Raw genomic sequence first — 25,617 nt, 5'->3', positions numbered from 1 at the left:
CAAAGTGCACAAGATAAGGTTCCGCCCAATGGAAGGATTTTTTTCTCATTGACGTTCCTTTAGGGCCTCCGTTAAATGGGGCTCTAAGTGTCAAAGCAGTCCCTTGCCAGCCGGGTTAGTTTATTGAGCAAAACCATATGTAATTTAGCTTTGAATTTTTTCCTCAGCTAATCGGTCACAAAGAATTCATCGTTAGGGTGTAGATGTGAGCTAAGGGTCAAAAGTATGTATGTGAGCTACCTGCTAATGAAAATTTGTTGGTTTTTGGCTTTGATGCTGTTCTGTGTATACCACTTCCTCTTCCTGCTTATTTAGAAGGACCTGATAATTCCTAGTTCATGATGACAAACTCATTGCACAGCCAACTGATGTCTCATGATCAGACATGTAACAAGGGCCCAATAGCCAGCCGAGAAATTTTCTAAAATAAAATAAATTCTGAGACCTTCATTGTGATTCTGTAAAGGCTTCCACAGGTTACATAAAGTCTCCTGATCTGCCACTTTTGCTCTCAACAAACGAGCTGCTGGAATAGAAGGGTCCAATTGGCAGAAGGCTTCACAGCAGCCTGGACCAGATGGAAAGCATTGCATTGCTCTGCACTTTACTCAAAACTCATCCTTCAGAAGCTCATCTAGTCAATGGCTCAGAACTAACGTATTAGGAGTTCACCAAACAAATAGAGATTTAAAATGTAAGTAAAAGGAAACTGAGGGGAAAGAACCCTGTTACACACAAAAAACAGTAAGACTATCTTTGTTATAAGAGCTCTTCCAGGAGACTTTTTGCCTCAGAGGAATAAATGAAATTATTCCCTCATCAAACTTCAGTTATAATTTGGGGATTTAACTAAGACGGGCTTCAGGGTAATTTGGGGCATTCCTAACAAGACTGAGCAGCTTCCTGCTCTTGTTTGCCTAAGAACAGCCAGCCTAGGCTAAGCGCAGATTCCAGGAGCCGGCTGGGGAAGAGGCTTATTTAGAAGCCCCGCCCCTACCACGGAGGCCCCTCCCCTCCCGCTGACGCCCCGCCTCCCCCACGGAGGTCACGCCCGCCGGGCGAGACGCAGGCCCCACCTCACGAGAGCCTCTCCACTCCTGTAGTGCGGGCGGGACTACACTGCTGGCTCCTTCCTTAGACCGGGCCAGTACAGACGTCGCGGAAATAGGCGCCATGGCTGTATCCGGGCTCGCCCGGTTTCTCGGTCGAGCTCCAGCCGCAGCTTGGAGAGCGGCAAGTAAGGCATTCGGCCCAGGAGTCAAGGTTGCGGGCGGGGTCTCGGCGCAAGAAAGGCCTCTCAGGAAGAAAGCTGCATGTATCCCTGGCTTTTAAGGGTGCATGGGGTCTCAGAGCTTCTCTGTTCAGCTCAGCCTCCGAGTCTTAGCTAGTGCAGGTCCGGTATTCCTGGGACCTCAGGGGTGGGACTAGAGCTGGAAGATCCCCAAAGCCATTCCAACCAGGCTACCTGCTTCCTTCCGGGTCACTGCTCTGACCTGGAAGGGCTGCAAACGTTCGGGTTGTGTATTTGGGAACTTGCAGAACGCGCTACACTTTGATACTCATGGAAGAAACAAACAAACAAAAATGGAAAAGTGGGCCCCTTGGGAATAGGAATTGTTCATGTACTTATTTATTTACATAAAAAAGGATTTGTGCCATTTACAGCATGAAAAAAAAATGGGAAAAATGCAGAAGTGGGCCAAAGGCAAATAAGTATAATAAAAATTAGGTGGCGCTAGGAATTGTTAATAAAGTATGGGTGTTTCTTCGTAAAAACCAATATTTTAACCCCTTTTTTGGAAAAAGTTATCAGTATATTACAGACTTAACCCACAGAGTATGCTAAGCATAGTTCTAATTTAGGACATCTGGGACAAGTTGTGTTGTGTACATGGAAAACAGGATTGCTGCTCCTCATAGTAGTGGGTCCCAGATTTCTCTCGTTTATTTTCCTTTATGTGACAGTGGTGTTCAACCTTTTGGCATCTCAGTGCCACACTGGAAGAAGAAGAGTTGTCTTGGGCCACACATTAAATACATTGCAACAGAAAATCACAAAAAATCTTGATGTTTAAAGTAAATTTACAATTTTGTGCTGGGCCGCATTCACGGCCATCTTGGGCTGCACACAGCTCAAGGGCTGTAGGTTGGACACCCCTGAATCATTTCTTCTCAAACATATTATTTGTTAATTATAAAAAGGTTAAATGGCCCAGAAATTAATAATATGGAAAGTGAAAGCCCCACATTATCCAAACTCTAAGGTAATAAGTCTAAAATTTTGTTGTACATTCAGCAACCCTTTTCACTTGTGCTAAAAACTTAAGCATGAAATATTTGATACCAAAAAAATTATACAACACATGTGTAAGTTATGAAGCAAAGCCAACACTTACAACCCATTCTTCAGTTTAAGAAAGAATATTTCCATTGCCAGCAGCTAGCTCCCTGTGTGCTGCTTCCTGATTCAGTTGTGTAACATTGCATGTTGTTCATCTTTATAGAAATGGTTCCATACAATTTGTATTTATTTTACTTGCTTTTTTCAACTAACCTTGTATTTTGAGATTCATCCACATTGATGTTTGAGGTTGATATTTGCTCAAGTGTGAAAAACATATGTTCTTCCTTGCCTCTCAGTGGACATTCAGGTAATTATAGAAACACCAGGTTTGGCTGATACGCATTTCTTATATGCTCCTGTGCAAGGAACAGAATTCCTGGAACATAGAGTATAGGGCTCTTCAATTTTATAATATGCCAGGTATAAAAGCATTGTCTGTTCTTTTTTTTTAAGATTTTATTTATTTATTTTTAGAGAGGGAAAGGAAGGGAGAAAGAGATGGAGAGAAACATCAGTGTGTGTTTGCCTCTTTTGCAACCCTCACTGGGGACTTGGCCTGCGCCCAGGCATGTGACCTGCCTGGGAATCCAACCAGTGACCTTTTGGTTCACAGGCTGGTGATCGATCAACTGAGCCACACCAGTCAGGGCACATTGTCTATTCTTCCTGGCAACTTTCACCAGCAGTATATGAGTTCCTGTTGCTCCAAATACTTGCCAACACTCAATATCATCAGAAAATTTAACTTTTGTGTGTCTGTAGGATGTCGAAGTAGTATTGCAATTTTGCTTTTCTCTGGTTAGAGAAATTAAAAATCTTTTCATTTATTAGTTTTTTGTGAAATGTCTTTATTAATGGATTGTCTTATATTTTTACATATATTTAAATACTAAACATTTTTTAGCTATATAAGTGGCAAAAAGCTCGATTTGTGGGCTATTTTTGTCACTTACAGTGTCTTTTTTAAAAACCATATAAGACAGTAGACATAAAAGAAGAATGAATCTGCATGTATAATCACATACCTTCAAAAGTCTTGATTCATAATTTTATTTTAATCTTGTCTTGATCCTTTTGTTTATTGTCAGTGTCTTATGGTCATTTCTACTAGACCCTTCTCTACCCTTTAGAATTTTCTTCTAAAAGATCTATAGTTTTGCTTTTCACATTTAAACCTTTATTCTACCAGGAATGGATTTTTGTGTATTTCACTTTTTTTTGTAACAGTAATCAAGTTCATGTATTGGACCTTTCCCTCTCTGATGTGATGTCAGCTATCATAAATCAAGTGTACAGATATAGATATAGATATGGGTTTATTTCATGGCTGTCTTTTCAGTTTCATTAGTCTGTTTATTCCTGTGCTGATACCACTTGCCTTTGATAACCTCACCTTTGTAATTAATCTTGATATCTAATACCATAAGTCCTCCCATGTTGATTTTCAGAAGTGTCTTAGCTGTTCTTGGGTATCTGCTTTCCATATTAAATTCTTTCTAAAAATAAATAAAATTCTCGGTGGGATTTGATTAATACTGCTTAATATTTTAGAAATTATTTTCTGATTGCTGATTATGTATAGAAACACAATTGACTTATTTACTGATTTTGTATTCAGTAACCTACATAAATTACTTTATTAATTTGCATAATTTATTTGCAGATGGTAGACCTTATTAGATAGACACTGATATTTACAAATAAAAATCTAATTTTTCCCATTCCAATTTTAAATTTTTTCTTTTCTCTTGTTTTTCTGTCCTTGCTCAAATGGCCAGTACTGTGTTGTCTGAAATGAAGATAGCAGGCATGCCTATCTTGTCCATGATTTTAAAGGGAATGTGTTCATATTTAATTTTGAGAAATTTAATTTAAATTCAGTTTTGAAATATGTGTGCCTTGTGTTTAGTGTGTTTGTGTGTGAGACAGATCATACATTAACTTTTTTCTTTTTTGTTTATTTTTTGTTTTGTTTTTTAGTTTGGTATCATACATTGAAAATACACTGGTTGTTTCACATGTCAAATTGATTTCAGATTTGCTAGGAGTAAGAAAATGATCATCTCTTAAGTCACTACATTTCTCTTATATTTGTGTTTACTTTTTCTTGCTTGTAATTTTTCAATTTGGTGTATTTCGGGTAATTTTTCTTGATTAAGTTAACTAATGGTATATTTGGTGTTGCTGTATTTTTCAGTATATTTTATTGATTATGCTGTTACAGTAGTCCCAATTTTTTTCCCTTTGCCCTCCTCTGACCAGTACTCCTCTTCCCTCTAGCAACCCCTCCCACTTAATTCATGTCCATGGTATGTGCATGTAAGTTTTTTGACTTCTCCCTTTCCTGTACTATTTTTAACGTCCCCCTATTTTGTTTCTACCAATTATGCTTCTTGATCCCTGTGCTATTTCCCACTTTCTCCCCCATTCCCCTCCCAGCTGATAACCCTCCAAATGATTTCCCATACCTGATTCTGTTTTTGTTCTGGTTGTTTGCTTAGTATATTTTTGTTTTTATTTTTTAGATTTAGTTGTTCATAGTTGTAAGTTTATTGTTATATTAATGTTCAAAGCTTTGATCTTTCTTTTAAAATAAGTCCCTTTAACATATTATATAATAATGGTTTGGTGATGATGAATTCCTTTAGCTTAACCATGTCTGGGAAGCACTTTATCTGCCCTTCTATTCTAAATGATAGGTTTGCTGGATAGAATAGTCTTGGTTGTAGGTCCTTGTTTTTCATCACTTACTATTTCTTGTCAGCCCTTCTTGCCTGCAAAGTTTCTTTTGAGAAATTAGCCAATGTTTTATGGGAATTCCTTTGTAGGTAACTCTCTGCTGTTCTCTTGATGTTTGTAGGTTCTGTCTTTATCTTTAACACTTGGTATTTTGATTATGATATGTCTTGGTGTGTTCCTCTTTGGGTCCAACTTGATTGGGACTCTCTGTGCTTCCTGGACTTGTCTATTTCCTTCACCAAATTAGGGGAGTTTCTTTCATTATTTTTTCAAATAGATTTCCAATTTCTTGCTCTTTCCTCCTTATGGCACCCCTATGATGTGAATGTTGGACCTCTTGAAGTTGTTCCCCAGGCTGCTTATATTACCTTCTTTTTTTTGAATACTTTTTTTCTTCTTGTTGTTGTCATCATTTTGTGTGTGTGTGTGTGTGTGTGTGTGTGTGTGTGTGTGTTGCTTCCTTATGTTACAAGTCATTGATTTGATCCTCAGCTTTAGCCACTCTACTGTTGGTTCCCTGTAAATTTTTCTTTATTTCAATTAGTGAATCCTTCATTTTTGACTGGATCTTTTGTTATGCTGCCGAGGTCCTTACTAAGTTCCTTGAGCATCCTTATAACCAGTGTTTTGAACTCTGCATCTAATGGATTGCATACCTCCACTTTATTTAGTTCTTTTTCTGGAATTTTGATCTGTTCTTTCATTTGGGCCATGTTTCTTTGTCTCCTTGTTTTGTCAGCCTCCCTGTATTTGTTTCTGTGTATTGACTCCATGGTCATGTGCTCTAAGGTAGTAAGTGTTCTTTAGGGTCCAGTGACACAGCCTTCTCAATCACCCAGCCTGGGTATTTGAGGTGTGCCCTTCATGTGGGCTAAGTGCACCCTTCTCTTGTAGTTGAGCATTGGTTGCTGTTGGCAGATCAATGGCGTATTATTTACTCAGGCTAGTCAGCTGCAAGAATTTGCTGTGACCACTTACCACCAACCCCTGCCCTCCATGGAGGATCAGCTATGCAGGGTCAGGGGGCTGGTGCTCTATATCTGTGCACTGGCTACACTGGCCCTGAGGTTTCCCAGGTGGTGCAGGCCAAGGTCAGCCCCCACCTGTGTTTTGTCCAGGGCTGCCCTTCCTGAGCTATGAAGCAATCTGAGAAGGCTGCTACTTGTGCTGGGCTTAGAGATTCCCAGGTGAAGCCAAGCTGTGAATCTAGGCTGGCTGCTATTAGTGCCCCACTTGGAGCTCACTCAGGCCAGCTGTTGCTTGATTGATAGGATTTAGGAAGTTGTGCAGCATGAGGCAAGGCCAGCCATTCATGTGGAAAAGCAGCTTAGGTGGGCCTGGAAGTTGGGTGGGAAAGAGTCTCTGGGATCTCCTAGGTAGGTTAAACAGTGTTACCCAGGTTAATGGAGTCTCAAATATGGCACCAACCTGTTGGCTCCATGGTTTTGTGGGGGAAGGGCTCGAAAAGGTACAATGGCCTCTGCGTGCCCTGATGCCAGACACTTCAGCCTCTTCCACTATGTCACTGGTATCCTTCAAGCTGCTAGCCCAGTGCTGGAGCCCAGAGGGAGGGAGTGAGTGGATGAGTGCCTGCGTGGGTTCTTTAAGAGAAATTGCTTGAGGCTCCAGAAGTTTCTTCCACCAACTCAATCCCCACTGGTTTTTGCAGCCAGAAGTTGTGGGGACTTATATTCCTGGCACTGGAACCCAGGGCCAGGGAGCCTGGAGTGGAGCTGGGCCTTCTTCCTCCTGAGATATCCCTCCCGACTTTTTATCTGCTACATATGGGTGAGAGACTAGCCCATTCCACACTTGCACCCTTCATCCATCTACTAAGATGGATGTGGTTTCTTTAGTTCTGAAATTGTGAGACTTCCATTCAACTCAATTTCTGATGGTTCTAAGTGTTGGTTGTTCTATATTTTAGTTGTAATTTTGATGTGACTGTGTGAAGATGTGAGCCATGTCTGCCTATGCTGCCATCTTGGCCGGAAGTGTTACTATATTTTTAATGAACAATTTATGTGGGTCCTTATAAAACATATATTTTGTTTTATTATTTATATTACATTATTTCTCCTGGTTTTCTTACATTAATCTTACGATATCATTTTTACTCAATTCATAATTGATATTTATTGTTTAGAAATGAGTCTTTAGATCTTTAAATTTAAGTTTTTAGCTATCATTAACCAGCCACTTGTTTGTCTTTAGCTGCCTTTTGCCCAAATCAGGAGTTTGGGTTTATTAGAATTCCATTGCATTTGTTATTTGTGTTTTAGTTTTTCTCTTAAATCAGCAGCTTTCCCCCCTTAAATTTACTGGCAATGTGGGGGTTTTCTTTTACTATTATGCTAATTTTTTCTTTCATTTTCATTAGAGAATATGATTTTACTTTCTGTAAATGTTGACATTTTCTGTTTGTCCTTACTCTTCAAAAGAATAATATATAGCTTTGTTTTCAAACCATATGGGTTTAAATTAATCTATTAGATCAAACTTAGCATTATGACAATAGGGTTCTCTATTATATACATATTTTCTGTCCCCACCCAAGGACATTTTTTTCCTTGCTTTTAGAGAGATGAAAAGAGAGAAGGAAAGGGAGATGGGGAGAGAGAAAGGTAGAGATAGAAAACATCTTTTGGTTGCCTCCCCTTTGCTTCCTGACCGGGGATCAAATCTGAAACCTAGGTATGTGCCCTGACTGGGAATGGAACTCATAACTTTTTAGCCTACAGGAAAACACTCCAACCAGCTGAGCTACATTGGCCAGGGCTCTATATTATATTTTTAATTCTTTTGTCCAGTTTTCCTGCTATCTTTCTTGTATTTTACTTCATTTTCCCCCTTATTTCTTACAGTGTTTGCATTTTTATGTGATATTTTACAGTCAATATTCATGGTTATTATATTTTAGCACTTTTTTTGTCTCATCCATTGTTTTTGCCTCTGCTCTGTTTTTGCCTTTTCTTTCTATGCATTCATCATACATTTGGCCAAACTTTTAAATTCAAAATCCACTTTGTGTTATATATGTACATAGTATTCGAAATACAGCGGTACCTCAATACTCTTCGTCAATTTGTTCCAGAACTCGTGACGAGTGTCAAAATAAGGAGTACCGAGTGAAGCATTTTTGCTTTGCGGGGCAGTGTCATGACTTATACAAGTTCTAGCTGGTGTGACAAGTCCTGAGCAAGTGCTGAAACATTTTTTCCTTGTCAAAATCCAATGAGTACAGCGCTTGACAAGTTCTGAAACTGATGAGTACTGAAGTATGACTGTAGTATTATTCTGCTTTTAAATTTAACTGGATGCATTTATTCCTATACACATTTATTTATATGAGCTTTATAATCTACCTGTGGTTTTAAAATTATTTTCATTCTCTTTTTATTGAATTTACTGGGGTGACTCTGGTTAACAAAATTACACAGGTTTCAGGTGCACAATTCTACAACATATCTGTACACTGTATATGTGTTCACCACCCCAAGTCAAGTCTCCATCCCCATCACCATTGATCCCCACTATAATCTCCTCCACCTCCCCCAATCCCCTCCTTAAGCAGTCACCACATTGCTGACCCCATCCATGAGTTCTTTCTTTTTTACTCAATTCTTCCACCACCCCGGCCCAATCCCCTGCCTCCACAGCTGTCAGCCTGCTCTCTGTATTCTGCTTATTAATTTTGTTCATTAGATTCCACATACGAGTGAAATCATATGGTATTTTTCTTTCTCTGACTGGCTTATTTCATTTAGCATAATGTTCTCCACGTTCATCAATGCTGTTGCAAAGGGTAAGATTTCCTTCTTTTTTTATGTCCAAGCAGTATTTCATTGTGTAAATGTACCACACCTATTTAATCTGTTCATCTACTGATGGACACTGGGCTGCTTCCAAATCTTGGCTTTGTAAGTGACGCAATGTGACACAATGAACATAATAGGGGTGCATATATTCTTTCGAAGTAGTATTTTGGGTTTCTTTGGATCACTTCCCAGAACGGGAATCACTGGATCAAAAGGCAATTGCATTTTTAATTTTTTGAGGTATCTCCATACTGCTTTCCACAGTGGCTGGACCAGGGACCAGTCTGCATTCCCACTAACAGGGCAGTAGGGTTCCCTTTTCTACACATCCTCACCAGCACCTGTTATTTGTTGATTTATTGATGGTAGCCATTCTGACAAGTGTGAGGTGGTATCTCATTGTGGTTTTCATTTGCATTTCTCTGATGATTACTGACTTTGAGCATTTTTTCTTATGTCTGTTGATCTATATGTCCTCTTTAGAGAAGGGTCTTTTCAGGCCTTTGCCCATTGTTTAAAATTTTTGTTGTGATTATGGCTTTACTGGGCTCTGCTCAGGCTTGTGGAGGAGGGGAGGGGAGGTGGTGATCTCACAGCCCTCCCCACTTCCACTAATGGCTGTGGAAATCGCTGTGTTGTTTTAAGACTCCTGGCTACTTCTACCCAACTTTGCTGAGATGGGAGTTGTGAAGAGAGATGCCTTTTCCTGGAGGGAAACTGCTGCTGTCCCTCATATGGTCCAGGCTACAGTGTGAGGGCTGCAGCCTGAGTCCTCTCCCACTACCAGGACGCTGGGCTTTGCAGTGTGCATCAGGCTGGGTCTGTGGTCACCGTCCCTGTCCTTTCCTCTTGTCCTACTTGTTCCAAATTGCCTACCTTTAATGTCCAGATGCATGGATCTTTCAGGCAGTCTTTTTTGTTGAGTAGGGGAGTCCTTCATTTAGTTACAGTTGTTCAACCTGTTGTAAATTTAAGGGGATAAACCAGCGGTTTTCAACCAGTGTGCCACAAGAGTTTTTAAAATATGCAGTACCTGACTCTTTAGTCGGGAGCACTGACCTCTTTTTCTTTAAATTGTCAAATAAAAAAAAAATTATGACAGCCAACACAACAATGGCTGTCCAATGGCTGTGAATAAATAAAAATTATACCTATTTTTTGTCAGGTTAGCAAAAGTATATTTTTTGGTGTGCCACTGAATTTTAGTACTTGTGCCATGAGGTGACAAAGGTGAAAAGGCTCTGGGATGAACAATAGAGTCTTCTCACTTTGCTATGATGCTGATGTCACTCACCCTTGTCTTCTCTTTGACGGAAGATTTTTAATTACTGGTTTACTTTCTGTAATGGTTATTGTAGTATTTATCAGGGTATCTCTTCTTAAGTCAGTTTTGAAAAATTAAATTTTTCTAAAAAGTTGTTCATTTTGTATACTTTCAATATACAGACATAAAGTTGCTGTGTGTTTTTTTTAATTTCTGCTCTTTATATAATTATGTACTCCATTTTGCCTTCTCTTATTTTTTTTCTTATTAGTTTTCTCAAAATTTAATAGTAGGTTTAGTCTTTTTGTTTGTTTGTTTAGTCTTTTAAGAGAACCAACTATTGGTTCTACTGACCATCTCAGTTTCATGTCTTTATGTTACTTTCTTCTCCAACTATAATTATTTTCTTTCCATGTTCTGTGGATCCATCTTAAAAAACAACAACGTAGAAATGGTGCATCTCACATGTCTTGGTCAGTTTGGGCTATAATAACAAATTACCATACACTGGGTTACTTGAAAATGAAAACATCGAACATTTACTTCTCAAAGTTCTGGACACTGGGAAGCCCAAGATCAAGGTGCCAGTACAGCTAGTCCTTGGCGAGAGCCTGCTTCCTGGTTTGCAGATGGCTGTCTTCTCATTGGATCCTCATGTGGCAGAGAGTGGGGAGCCAGAGCAAGCTCTCATTTCTCTTGTAAGGTTACTAATTCCGCTAGTGAGGGCTCCACCCTTATGGTAACTCCACCTAGTTACCTCCTAAAGGCCCTACCTCCTAATACCATCATATTAGGGATTAGAATTTGAACATATAAATATGGGGGTTGGGAGGACACAAGCCTTGAGTCCATAGTATTGGTCTTTGAAAAAAAAAAAAACACGAGGTGCTTTTCATATAGTGACTATATGGCTAGATTATGTGATGGTGTGTATGTGTGTGTTTGTGTGTTTAACAGTCTATGCCTTTTAACTAGAGAGTTCAGTCCATTTACAATTATAATTACTGATAGAATTTGCTTTACTTCTACCATCTTATTTTTTACATCTTCATTTCTTGTACTTTGTTTGAATTACATGTTCTCTTTTACTATTTTTTTCCCTTTGCTGGTTTGGAAGATATACCTCATCTTTTACTGGTTCCCTTTAAAATCTAAATGCATACTTAAGGAAGTCTAATGTTAATTAATCTTTACTCTCCTCCTAAAAAGTACAAAGCTTAAAAAATGCTTTGAATTTATTTACCCTCTACCTTTATTGTTAGGCTATTTAGCACACACGCACCAGTCCTTGTGTATATGTTGGGTTGGGACTGTGGTTTTCATAATCCCACAAATGTTATTATTACTGTTTTATACCATTGATGTATAAAGCCTTTATTTTCTCTATTCTTATCTTACACTTTACTTCTGAGATTGCTTTCTTTTTTTTACAGTATATTTTATTGATTATGCTATTATAGTTTTCCTAATTTTTCCTCCGCTTTATCCCCCCTTAGCCCTGCACTCCCTCACACCCTCCAGCATTTTCCTCCCATTTTAGTTCATGTCCACGGGTTATACATATAAGCTCTTTGGCTTCAGTGTTTCCTATACTATTCTTAACCTCCCCTTGCCTATTTTATGCCTACCAGTTATGCTTCTTATTCCCTGTACCTTTCTTCCCCTCCCCCTTTCTACTGAAAACCCTTCATGTAATCTCCATTTCTCTGGTTCTGTTCTTGTTCTAGTTATTTGGTTAACTTTTGTTTTTGTTTTTTAGGTTCAGTTGTTGATAGTTGTGAGTTTGTCGTCATTATACTGTTCATAGTTGTTGATATTCTATTTTGGAGGTGAGTCCCTTTAATATTTCATATAATAAGGGCTTGGTGATGATGAACTCCTTTAACTTGACCTTATCTAGGAAGCACTTTATCTGGCCTTCCATTCTAAATGATAGTTTTGCTGGATAGAGTAATCTTGGATGTAGGTCTTTTCGTGACTTCAAATTCTTCTTTCCAGCCCCTTCTTGCCTGTCAAGTTTGTTTTGAGAAATCAGGTGATAGTTTTATGGGCACTCCTTTGTAGGTAACTCTCTTCTTTCCTCTTGCTGCTTTTAAGATTTTCTCTTTATCTATAATCTCGGGTATCTTAATTATGATGTGCCTTGGTGCATTCCTCCTTGGGTCCAATTTCTTTGGGACTCTCTGGGCTTTCTGGACTTCCTGGAAATCTATTTCCTTTGCCAGATTGTGGAATTTTTTTCTTCTTTATTTGTTCAAATAAGTTTTCAATTTCTTGCTCTTCTTCTCCTTCTGGCACCCCTATGATTCAGATGTTAGAGTGCTTAAAGTTGTCCCATAGGTTCCTAAGCCTCCTCATTTTTTTGAATTCTTGTTTTTTCATTCTGTTCTGGTTAGAAATTTATTTCGTCTTTTTCTCACAAATTGTTGATTTGAGTACCAGTTCCTTCCCCTCACTATTGGCTCCCTGTATATTTTGCTTTATTTCATTTTGGGTAGCCTCATTTCTTCCTTCATTTTGCGACCATGTTCAACCATTTCCAAGAGCATCCTGATTACCAGTGTCTTGAACTCTGTGGCATAGGTTGTCTATCTCCTCGTCACTTAGCTCTTTCTCTGTTTTTTTAAACATTATTTATTTATTTTTAGAGAGAGAGAGGTAGGGAAGGAGAGAGGGAGAGAAACATCAATGTGTGGTTGCCCCTCACATGCCCCGGACGGGATGGGGCTTGTAAGGGGGCGGAGCCATAGGTACTCACTAGGGAGGGGCAACCCTCTAGGTTGCTTGGTGCTGTGGGGGAGGGGTTAAAGAGGGAACAATGCCACTCCCTTGCTCTATCCCGGCCTACTTTCCAACAAACTCTCCTGTGAGAGTGGGAGTTTCTCCTGCTATTGCAACCCCCTCAGTATTTTACAGCTAGAGGTTTTGAGTCTTTAGTTTTCTTTTCAGCCACACCTTTACTGCTGGTTTGCTGCCTTGCCACAGGTCCTCTCCGTTTGGCTGGCCATCACCTCCCATCTCCACCCCTCCTACCAGTCTGGATAAATGTTTCTGTAACTCTTTGGTTGTCAAGTTCGATGCAGTTTGGTTTTCTGGCACTTCTGGTTGTTTACTGTTTTTTAATTTGGTTGTTATTCTCCTTCTGGTTGTGTGAGGAGGCAAAGCATTTCTACCTACATCTCCATCTTGGCTGGAAGTCCTTTAGATTACTTTCTTAAAGTACATTGTTTAGAAGTTCTTTTGGTGACAATTTTTTGTAATAAAGGTTTCATTGTTCTTTATATATGTTTTATTTTTATTCTGAATATTTGACTTATTTTCTTTCTCTTTTGTTCTTTTTTAAAAATTTATTTATTTATTTTTAGAGAGTGGGGAAGGGAGGGAGAAAGAGAGGAAGAGGAACAACAATGTGTGGTTGCCACTCACATACCCCCTACTGGGGCCCTAGCCTGCAACCCAGGCATGTGCCCTGACTGATAATTGAACCAGCGACCCTTTGGTTTGCAGGCTGGCTCTCAGTCCACTGAGCCACACCAGCCAGGTTCTTTTGTTCTTGATAGGTGGTTTAAATGGGTATATCATTTTCTTACAGCTCTATCTTCTGACTTCCATTATCACTATTGTGAAGTCATCTGTCGAATTTTTGTTCCCTTATTAATAATCCATCTTTTATCAGTCTGCTTTTATATAGCTTCCTTTGATGTTGGGGTTATTGATTTTACTTTGTGTGTAAATGTGGATTTGTTTTTGTTTTTGTTTCACTTGCTGTTCTTTGTACTTTATAAGAAGATGCCTGTTTGTCGAACCTCTCCTGGAACTATGATTATCACCTTTTGGAACTATGATTAAACAAACATTTGTTAGACCTTCTCATTTTATCCTCCACATGATTTAACTTCTTTTTTTAAAGATTTTATTTTCTTATTTTAGACAAAGGGGAAGGGGGGAGAAAGAGGGGGAGAAACATCACTGTGTGGTTGCCTCTGTGTGCCCCCCACCAGGGACCTGGCCTGCAAACCAGGCATGTGCCCTGACTGGGACTCAAATTGGCGACCCTTTGGTTTACAGGTTGGCACTCAGTTCACTGAGCCACACTAGCCAGGGCTAANTGATTAAACAAACATTTGTTAGACCTTCTCATTTTATCCTCCACATGATTTAACTTCTTTTTTTAAAGATTTTATTTTCTTATTTTAGACAAAGGGGAAGGGGGGAGAAAGAGGGGGAGAAACATCACTGTGTGGTTGCCTCTGTGTGCCCCCCACCAGGGACCTGGCCTGTAAACCAGGCATGTGCCCTGACTGGGAATCAAATTGGCGACCCTTTGGTTTGCAGGTTGGCACTCAGTTCACTGAGCCACACTAGCCAGGGCTAACTTCTTTATTATTTTAATTTCTTTGTTTTTATACTTTTTCTGTATAATTTCTTGAGAACTTTATTCAAGGTTATTAATTCTCTTTTCAACAGTATCTATCGTTGTATTTAGCCCTTTTACTGTGCTTTAAATTTAAATCATTATATTTCTAAATTCTGTGTTTCTAAAAAGTCAGCCTAGTCATTTTTCATAGTCCTATACTTATTTCTCCTTTTGGGCTCCTTTTTTTTTTGTTTCTTTAAACACATTAAGTAGTTTACATTCTGATTTTGGTATTTCAGTATATAAATCTTCATGGTCTGGTCCTGTTATCTAGTTTGATGATTCTGCTAACTCTTGTTTGCGATGGCTGGTTACCTTGAGTGTTTTCCTGGGATTCTGTGACACTTGCATGAGAAATGTATTGAGAAAGTATTTCTCCTCAGACGATCTGCTTCTGCCTTTGCCACATGTCTGGGGGCACTTCAACTTTAGACTTGGGTTTCCTTTGCAGTGAGGTGCTCCTCTTGGGGGTTTTCAGGCCATGCGGATAGTGTGTAGTTGGGCATAAACATAGGGGTGGTCAGCCAGTGCTTTCAAAATATGAAGAAGTTTTTTTCCTCTATCTCCACTCAGTACCAACATTGAGATGGGCATTTTTCCTTCAATGACTGTTTTCTTCATTAACTGGAAGTTTTCTTTTAGCTCCTGGCTCTTTGGACCAGCAGCATGAGCATCATCTGGGAGCTTGTTAAAACGCAACATCTCAGGTTCCACCCAGACCCACTCAGAATCTACATTTAACAAGATCCCCCTGGTTGTTTATGTGCACATTTAAAAATCTCCTGACTCGGACTTCCGGCCAAGATGGAGGCATAGGTGGGAACACTGTGCCTCCTCACCCAACCAAATTTAAAGACAACAAAGTTTTAGTAACAAAAATGCAACCAAAACACAGAAAATTGAACTTTACAGAAGATTGACAACAATGGACCATCCAGCCAGACTGGTAAGAGGGGCGGAGCCAGCGGCTGGTGGAGCGGGGTCACACAGGAAAAGGTGACCGGCTGACCCAGGCACGCAGGCAGAGGTTGGCAGATCCCAGGTATGGGGTGGCAACTGGCAGACCCAGTGAGGGCGCAAGGTGGCTGGTTGATAGCAGTCACACATTTGTGCGCAGATAAACCAGGCAGAGGAGCGAGGCAGTGAGATAGACCATGCAACCCAGGGCCCCAGCAATGGGAATTAAAGCCTAAAAGCACCAATTGGAAAAACTTTTGAGGTCGAGGTGCCAGGAGAAGCTCCCAGGCTCACAGAGAGTTTGTTGGAGAGACCCACAGGGTTCTGGAGGGTGCACAAGCCCACACACCCCCTGGAACCAGCACCAGAAGGGCCCAATTTGCTTGCAAGAAGCAGCGGAGGGGACCAAAATCCAAGAGAGAGCAAAACAAATGTCATTGCTCCTTTCTGACCCCGCCCCCGCATACAGCGTCACAACCCAGCAACTGGGTCACCCCACCCTGGTGAACAACTAAGGCTCCACCTCTCATACATAACAGGCGTGAACAGACCAAAACATTATGGCTCAGGAAGAACAGCTCAAAGGGCATACTTCTAAGTGACCAAGAGATAGCCAATCTATCAGATGCACAGTTCAAAACACTGGTGATCAGGATACTCACAGAACTGGTTGATTTTAGTAACAAATTAGAGGAACAAATGAAGGCTAAACTAAGTGAAATGAAGGGAAATGCACAGGAAACCAATAGTGATGGAAAGGAAACTGGGACTCAAATCAAGGGAGTAGATCAGAAGGAAGGAAGAAATGACCAAACAGAAAAGAAGGAAGATGGCCTGGCAGGTGTAGCTCAGTGGATTGAGTGCAGACCTGTGAACCACACGATCGTGGTTCTATTCCTAGTCAGGCCACATGCCTGGGTTGCAGGCCAGTTCCCAGCAGGGGACTCACAAGAGGCAACCATACATTGATATTTTTCTCCTTCTGTCCTTCCTTCCTCTCTAAAGACAAATAAATAAAATCTTTTAAAAAAGGAAGAAACAAGAATTTTTAAAAATGAGCAGAGGCTTAGGAACCTCCAGGACATCTTTAAACATTCCAACATCCGGATTATAGGGGTACCAGAAGGGGGAAAGAAACAGCCACGAGTGGAAAACGTATTTGAACAAATAATAAAGGAGAACTTCCCCAGTCTGGCAAAGGAAATAGACTTCCAGGAAATCCAGGAAGCTCAGAGAGTCCCAAAGAAGTTGGACCCAAGAAGGAACACACCAAGGCACATCATAATTACATTAGCCAAGACTAAAATGAAGGAGAGAATCCTAGAAGCAGCAAGGGATAAGGGGACAGTCACCTACAAAGGAGTACCCATCAGACTGTCAGCGGATTTCTCAAAAGAGACCTTACAGGCAAGAAGGGGCTGGAAAGAAGTATTCCAAGTCATGAAATCCAAAGACCTACAGCCAAGATTGCTTTATCCAGCAAAACTTTCATTTAGAATGGAAGGACAGATAAAGTGCTTCTCAGATAAGGTCAAGTTCAAGGAGTTAATCATCACCAAGCCCTTACTATATGAAATGTTCAAGGGACTTATATAAGAAAAAGAAGATGAAAAATATTAACAGTGAAAGGACAGCAAACACACAGTTATTAACAACCACACCTAAAACAAAAGCAAACCAAGAGGACAGCTAGATCAGGAGTGGAACCATAGAAATGAAGAACACATGGAGGGTTAGCAACAGGGGAGTGGGAGGAGGAGAAGTGGGGAGAAGGTTCAGAGAATAAGTACCATAGACGGCAGGTAGAAAATGGACAGGGGGGAGGGCAGGAATACTATGGGAAATACAGAATCTAAAGAACTTGTGACACATGGACATATGGGGGGGGTGGTGGGGGAGTGCGTGTGCAGGGTGGAGGGGAGTGAAGGGGGAGAAATGGGACAACTGTAATGACATAATCAATAAAATACATTTTTAAAAAAATCTCCTGACTCTTTTCTCAAAGCATGATCCTCCTTGAGTCCTGGCCTCTAATATGTTTCATTTTGCTCAGGCTCAAGAGTCCCCTCCCTGCCTCTATACTCCAAGCTCTAGATAAGAAAAAAGCACAGAGTATGTAGCAGTTTAAGTGTGCGTTTCCCTCACTGGACTTCTTTTGTTATTATCGTTACTCACTTTCGTAAATGTTCTTCCTCTGATTTAGAAGTATTTTGTGTATTTTTGCACTTTCTAAAGTGTTTTAGAGCTACACAATTTTGGCATCTCTAATTTATCAAATTTCTAGAGACAAGCCTGGCTGGTGTAGCTCAGTGGATTGAGCGCAGGCTTATGAACCACACGATCGCAGTTCGATTCCTAGTCAGGCCACATGCCTGGGTTGCAGGCCAGTTCCCAGCAGGGGACTCACAAGAAGCAACCATACATTGATATTTCTCTTTCTCTCCTTCCCTTCCTCTCTAAAGACAAATAAATAAAATCTTTAAAAAAAATTCTAGAAACAGAAGTTCTACAAAGTTGTTGTTTCTTTTTCTTTGTTTTTTAATGATGCTTAACTCTTTTTTCCTTTTTTTCTATGATTTCTTCTATTAGTAGATCTTCTATTAGTGATGTATTTTTAACACAATTTTAAATGGGCTTTGAGTAAGACCAACCACACCTTGAAGAAGACAAAATGGACTTTTGATGGTGATTTTCTTCTTAAAAAGATGGGTTTTAAGTTCATCAGCTATTTCTCAAGCAGTTGAGTAGGTCAGAAGTTTGCTGATGGCCAAAATGTAATACTAACATTAATATAGTTATTGTTGCTTATTACCTACTATTTGAGAGGCAGAATTCATAGGTGTGTGGCTCTTGGTCTCACTTTCTCCTCTCTGCTAATCCTTACCATCTGAGAGACCCTCTTTCTCCTTGTTTGCCCTTGAAGCCACTTGCATGTGCCTCGTTGCCACCATCCCAGCCCAGCTGCTGTGCAGGGATTTGTTTCCAAAGGTGTAAAGCTTACAGATGCCAAGAAGCTCAGTGTGCCCTGTCTGGTACTCTGGTACTCTGGTACTCTGCCGAAATGAGAGGAATTGTCTTTCCCGTTCTGTCACGCTGTTACCTGACTACAAAAATAGCTCTGTTTATGCTCCCAGGGTCTCAGGAGTCCCTTGAGAAAACTGCTCTTTCAGCTTTTCCTTCTAGCCCTTCTTTCTGTAAAGTTCCTTCAGACGTGCCCAAAGCCAGACTGATGGACCAGCTTCTCAAACTTATACTTTGCTACTCTTTTCTCTTCCCCTGGTTTACACTCACGTTCCTGTTCTTTACCAAAAACCTCATGCATATTGACTTCTGTGTCCTACAGTTAGACTCAAGATATTAATACACTAAATGTGCGCACATATAGACATACACATTGCTTCATTTCTCTGAACTACCCTTCAAAGTAGTAGAAATACCCCATTTTACAAATGGGAAAGCAGATTCAATGAAATACAGTAACATTCTCAGGTTCACATTGCTCTTGAATGGTGTGGTTGGCATTGGAACCTGTGTGTGACTCTCGTGCCCTTAGTCTGCAAGATTTTTACTTCTCCATTGTGTTCAAGAAAGGACCAGGCTGTTTTTACAAGTCATCCATGGGTCTAAGTTCCTTCCATCTTGTTGCTCTACCATTTTTGTAGGAATGTGCCAACAGTCAGCCAATATGTACTAGTAGAGTTTTGCTAGTTACTTAAAAGCTGTGTATCGTCTGATTGATTGGGCATATCGCTGCCCTTCTGATGGGCAGTGTCTATATCATATCGCTGTTAAATATTTTAAGTATCACCCTGAATGGGTTTTGTCCTCTTCTATGTAGCCGCAACTCAAGGGAATGACAAAAGAAATCCAGGGCAGTCGGCTTATTGCAAAATTGAGACAACCTAAAATTTGCACACATGACTTTCAGTCTCATTCTAGTGGTCACACTGGAACACATGGCTGCTTGCCCGTAGGGGAGGCTAGAAAATGTGATCTGAATATGTGGTCAGGTTAATAGCAAGGGGCATGATTGGGGGGGTCCTAGAACTAAATGGACGAAAGGAAAAGTGGCTGTTTGGGATATGCAGCAGTCTCTACCACATCAAGGTAATGTCAGTTTTTCAGAAAATGATTTTGTTGGTATTGGATAGCATTACTGTAGAAATAAAGACAGTTATATATCTTCCTCATTAGATTATTGAGAGGCTTAGGTAAGGTGTCATCTTTTCAGCTGCTAGCACAGCGCCTGGCACATAGTGGGCATCTAACACATCTGTTAGATGTGTTATTTTATTATAGATACTATAATAAAATAGTATTTTATAGTATTTTATTGTTTTATTATAGATAGTATATTTGTATCATTTAAGAGGTAACATTTTTAGCCTCAACTGCTGTCTATATTATAATTGGTAGCCAGGGATATATTTTGTGCTATTTTTTGGATTTTGCATAAATTCTTAGGAATTTTTACAGATTTGGAACATACCCAAATTTCTTTTTATGCTGATTACCAGTTCATGCTTTCAATAAAGAGATTTTTTTTATAAAATTGCAACAACCAAACCTAAAATGAAGTATTGATTTTATTGTGTTGAGCCTGAGCACAGTGGATTGGGTGGCTACTTGTATCTATTAAATACTTACTGATTTTTAGGCCTCTGAGTTATTTAATTACAATAAAACATACTTAATTAGTAACCAAATGCAGAGACGATTCAGCCAAAGTGAATGTAAAGTCTGTCCACATTTAGAATCTAATACGTGATTGTTAAAATTCTCCTTTCTGTATATCTGTGGTGTTACTGAGCTATAATGACTTAGCAAACAATCTTTCTTGCTTGCTTTACTAATTAATAATATACTTACTTTTTAAAGGATTTTATTTATTTTTAAGGAGAGGAGAAGGGAAGGAGAGAGAGGGAGAGAAATATCAGTATCATGAGGGTTGCCCCTCTCATGCCCCCAACTAGGGGGACAACCCAGGCATGTGCCCTCACTGGGAATAGAACTGTGGTTCTATTGGTCGGTGCTCAATAGAACTTTGGTTCACAGGTCGGTGCTCAATCCACTGAGCTACACCAGCCAGGGGTAATATACTTATTGATGAATAGGTATGTAGGTTTCAGATGATTGACAAAAGTTTCTGTTGTGAAGATTGCATAAACTTGTTAAATTGGGGCATAAGATCAGATTATGAAGAATTCTGTATTTGAGACATGATTAATTGGTTTAAAAATTCTATTATTTAGACAGAGAAAGTCCTTCAGTCTCTAAAACAATTGTGCATAGTTTATAATCACCAACATTTTGAATATATTTTCTAAATAGTCATCCACAATAAACTAAAATGAGATTATTTTATGAAATGTAGTGACATGACCAGAAACTCAGATTTGTATATTTTTCATTTAATTTCTAAATAAAAATAAATGCTGCCTTATAAGACATTACTGCAGGTTTTTCTCGTTAGCCTTTTATGTTAGTATGTTTAACTAAATATTCTTATGTGAGATAAGGAAAATAATATGCTTTAGATACTGAAGTAGAGTTGGAAGACAAAATAGTCTGTACTCTAAATGAGTAAAATTTTAATAGATAAGTGTTTTTATTTTAATATGTACAGAAATTTTTCTTGGTTCACAGAATTTTTCTCAGCCAATTAGTATCATAAGTATGAAGTATTTTGGATGGGCTGGGATGGGGGAAACATCAGAAAACTGTACTTGAACAACAATTAAAATAAAAATGTTTTTAAATGAAGTATTTTATATCAGTGAGCATGTGGATGGATGGAAACTATTAATTCTGTAGATCATTATCATGGCCTTATTAAAACATTAGTAAATAAAATAAATGCACTTGCCTGATACAGTTTTTAAAATTTTAGTTGGCAGGAATAGAGAGGACCATCATGAGGATTTACCTGTAGGAATACTAAATACAGCCCTGGCTGGTGTGGCTCAGTGGATTGAGTGCCAGCCTGGGAACCAAAGGGTCGAGGTTCAATTCCTAGTCAGGGCATGTGCTTGGGTTACAGGCCAGGTCCCTGGCCGGGGGGCAGACGATAGGCAACCACACATTGATGGTTATCTCTCCCTTCTCTCTCTCTAAGAATAAATAAAATCTTTAAACAAACAAACAAAAAAGAACACTAAGTATAGTCTCTTGTGACTTCTAGGGATTTAAATACTAAATATTGTCATTGAAAAATTCATACTACTTATTCATAATCTAGATTTATGGCATTTTTGGCATGACCTCAGACAGCATTCTGTATTTAATATATGTGTCTACAATTTTGATAGTGGTTAACTAGAGTATTTCAAAGCTCTTCTCTTCAAACTGATAGCATTGGTTGCCTGCAAGAAAAGGAAATGGCTGTCTAGAAGATATGAACAGAGGAAAGAATTTTCACTATCTGTCCTTTTGTACATTTTTGAACTTTGACAAATATGAGTGTATGCAATAAAGTAAAATTATTAAATTTAAAAAATAGAATCCATGACCAGCTCTATTTTCCACTATTCCACTCCACTAGGATCCCCCCTTCTGTGTCATTCTTTGAGAAAAACAAGTTCTTCTCAAGGAGGAAAGTCTGAACCTACCAAACAGTCCCTTAAGAAGCCAAAGTTACCAGAAGGTCGTTTTGATGCACCAGAAGATACCTATTTAGAGAAAGAACCACTAACAAGTAAGTACGGTGAAGCTGCTCACATTTCAAGACTCTATGGTAACCCTCTCGGTACCCTCTAGCCTCCTGTGTACCTCTGCATCTTCAAAATGGACCGTAATGATTTTCCTGTCTCTATTGACTGCTTTGTCCACATCTTTTTTTAGAGTTTCCAGATGATGTTAATCCTGTTACCAAAGAAAAAGGTGGACCCAGAGGCCCAGAACCTACCCGATACGGGGATTGGGAACGAAAAGGACGCTGTATTGATTTTTAAGCCACGTATTCTTTAACTTCAGTATCTTTTTCTGAATACACACATCTTAATTAACTTATTTCTGACTATTTTATTTCTGTATATCCTTTAATCATATAATTTTATAATGTGTTTAAAAGTACATATGATGGATTTGGAAAAAAATATGCTGCTCTAAATGAGGAAAGGGAAAATATTTCTGTATTTGCACATCAATTTTAATGTAAAGGTATTAGGATTATAAGTGATGATTAGAACTGTAAACGTCTTTCATCATGTTTTAGTTTAATCAGTTGCTCATAAAATGCAAATGTAAATAAAGCAACTTTTTTTAAATGTATTGCCTTGTGTTAGGTAAGATTGGCTTTTTAAATGCAAGTTAAGTAGTGCATCATATTTTAGAAGACCACAGTAACAAAGCCTTTAGCTTGGAGCCAGATTACTTGGGCACAAATCCTTGCTCTGCTACTTACTAGCTGTGTGACCTTGAGTGAGTTATTTAACTTCTCTATGCTACAATATCCTTATGTGTAAGTTGGAGATAATACTAGTTCCATCTCACAGGGCAGTTGAGAAGATTTAATGAATAAATACCTGTAAACCACTTAGCACAGGTATTTAGTACATAGCACACATCTCTTAAGTGTTAGCTAGTCTTAAATCACCAATGTATTTTTCCAAGTCTCTAGGCTTCTTGGGTTAATAGGTTAAGAAATCAAAATTTGAAATACTTTAATTGAAATTGTTTTATATAACTATAACATTAAAAAGCCATTGGTTGGAAAATTAGTGATTATTTGCATAGGTAACTGAACTGAAATAGACAGTTTGTGAAACATAAAATTCAGGTACAGAGGGCAAATATGAGGAAAGCAGGGTATAGAATGGAACAGCGTAGTTGGTTTTTTTTTTTTAACTACTGTATTACTGTTCAATTACAGTGGTCTGCATTCCCCCGCTGCCTCCTTGCCCCCACCCACTTAGTCAGTTTTGATAACTCAGTAGTTCCCACCTCTGTGGACTTTGGGTAACTAGCTGGGTCAGGAAAGTCAAGTCCAGTTTACAGATGTGGAAGGAAGGGAAATGAGAGCTGTTGCACCTCCCTTCAGATATTCTTCACTGTCCCATGGCCTCACTCAGCCAGAGAGATTGGGCCTTTAGCCCTCAGGCTACACTTAGATTTGGAAGAAAGGGTTTGCAAAGCCTACAGAAGACAGGATGCAATGGCTGGTAATTGTGTGATATGAATTATAAGTTTAATGAGAAGATTGGAGGGAGACTTGATTAAGAAAATAAACTTTTTTAGAAGTGTATTTTCCCCAGAAACTAACTACTATGGTAATTTGCACTAGTCATTTCATCTTTATACCATTCTCTCTCTTAGTCAACATTTGTTCTCTAATCTCAGTTACTGTGTATGCTGCTAAGCAATAACCACATTCATATAAATTATGCAATAATTAACCTTCAATTAGCCCAAATTAGTAAAGGTATTTACTGAGTTAACATTTCAGATATATTGTGTTAAATTATGTTGTATTGCCTAGTTTCGCTTGGATTTCACACTAATCATTGAGATATGTGACAGAAAAGACAATTTATATACTTCAAAGACTAACATAATAGATGTAACTGAAGTGTTTTATTAACATAATAGAATCCTTAATCTCTGTTAATAGTAAGATGATTCATGACAGCATGAAATATCTAGGTAGAATTTGGGGGTGTGAAAACATTTATGGTTTCTGTGACCACCAAAATTAACAGGAAAGCCCGAAGACTTACAAAAGATGATCGGGTGGCAGTGGAAATGCATCACTCAAATCCACACCTGCGGGAAGTAGCATTGACTGAGAACCCCAGCTGCTGCCCCATTGGATCCACTAGTGTGTCTGCTGAGGTCATGCTTCCTTTCTGCTCTTTCTAGCTGATAAATGAATGAGTGTGGAGGGCCTACAATGAATGAACATGATGGCCAACTCCCCTGATGGGGGGCTTTGGTCCGAGGACCCCCCATTAGCCTCCCCAGAATGTTTAGGACTGTGCTGCTGTCTGAGACTCTTCCTACCCAGTCCTGTCCTGTCCTCTCCCCTTCACCGGTGTTAGACTCTGCCTACTCCTTCCCTTTATAATTCACAAGGATTCCCAATAAGTCTTTTTCTCTTTTAATCCCATTTCAGTATTTGTTTCTCAGAAAACTCACACTAATTTGGGTGAGTTTAGAAGAACAATTTACAAATTTTTCAGAAGATGTGATAAATAAAACAGAGCTCTTGTCATTCCAGCATAGAGCCTGGTGGGTTTGATGTACACGTGTGAACGGTTCCAAAAGACGCTGGAGAAGACCAAATGGAGTGCAGTGCCTCTCCTTCACCCCAAACAAACCAAGGAGCCTTTCCAGGTTTGATGAGGCCATTATCATTTTCTGGGTTTTTAATACTGGAGTCCTGGTGTTCACCTTTTTTAATCTAAACTGACTCTGTAACATGCTTATGAATCAAGTTAAATACTTATATTGTGATCAGATTGACCAAGAAGAAAATACGGAGCAAGCAAAGTGATATAATTAAAATTCCTGGACACAATAAAGATTCCTCAAGCCAAGAAGAGCATTTTTGGTGGGCATCTCTCTGCACAAACACTGGAACTAAAGTTGTCTCTAAATTCCCTAAGCTGTGACTGGCTACTGTGAAGGAAGTATAAATATTGTACAATTCATGAATAGGAGGGTGTGTGAATATTGAGAAATATTTGTGATTAATAAGTATTCAGTATCAGTTCTGTGTCCTCTGGGTACTTTGTTCTAAGTTTTCCTCAAGCTCTTTCATTTGTAGAAATAGGTGTCTCTTTCTGACACTCCTGTAGACTCTAGGCCTTGATTCTAACGCGCGCTGCTTTTTGCATCTCCCTCTCTTCTTCTTTTGGGGGTAATGCCATATATTCTACCTAAACCAGCTTCTCTCTTACACTCACCCAAACTTCAGTGGAGAATTAAAAATAGAGTCTTCTCTACTTAGGGTTTTTAGATAGAGCTAACAGAATCTATTTCAGTCAGCTATTAACTTTTCCACCTTAGGGTCCTTTTATACTTGTATATATTAAAAATTTTTGAGGCCCCTAAATTGTTTAGGACACCAAAGAACTTTTGC

At 39.2% G+C, this 25,617-nt stretch overlaps 1 protein-coding gene across 1 annotated transcript; it reads left to right on the top strand.

Moving 5' to 3' along the window:
- The first annotated feature begins 1,076 nt into the window (after positions 1-1,076).
- On the top strand, positions 1,077-25,245 carry SDHAF4 (succinate dehydrogenase complex assembly factor 4). The gene is made up of 3 exons (XM_037034328.1): positions 1,077-1,237; positions 22,081-22,233; positions 22,380-25,245. The coding sequence occupies exons 1-3, from the start codon at positions 1,174-1,176 to the stop codon at positions 22,487-22,489; spliced, it is 327 nt and encodes a 108-aa protein (XP_036890223.1). The 5' UTR covers positions 1,077-1,173; the 3' UTR covers positions 22,490-25,245.
- Positions 25,246-25,617: the final 372 nt, after the last annotated feature.

The sequence above is a fragment of the Sturnira hondurensis genome, unplaced genomic scaffold (genome assembly GCF_014824575.4).
Source record: "Sturnira hondurensis isolate 20B ecotype Veracruz unplaced genomic scaffold, ASM1482457v3 Scaffold0022136, whole genome shotgun sequence".
NCBI lineage: Eukaryota > Metazoa > Chordata > Mammalia > Chiroptera > Phyllostomidae > Sturnira > Sturnira hondurensis.
The sequence above is the reverse complement of the archived record's forward strand: the minus strand, read 5'-3'. Positions and strand labels throughout refer to the sequence as shown.

Excerpts from the sequence above, each read along its gene's own strand:
- SDHAF4 (XM_037034328.1), top strand. The coding sequence starts at position 1,174 with ATGGCTGTATCCGGGCTCGCCCGGTTTCTCGGTCGAGCTCCAGCCGCA. Across the intron at positions 1,238-22,080 it reads CGCAGCTTGGAGAGCGGCAA|GATCCCCCCTTCTGTGTCAT; the intron begins GTAAGGCATTCG and ends CCACTCCACTAG. Across the intron at positions 22,234-22,379 it reads AGAGAAAGAACCACTAACAA|AGTTTCCAGATGATGTTAAT; the intron begins GTAAGTACGGTG and ends ATCTTTTTTTAG.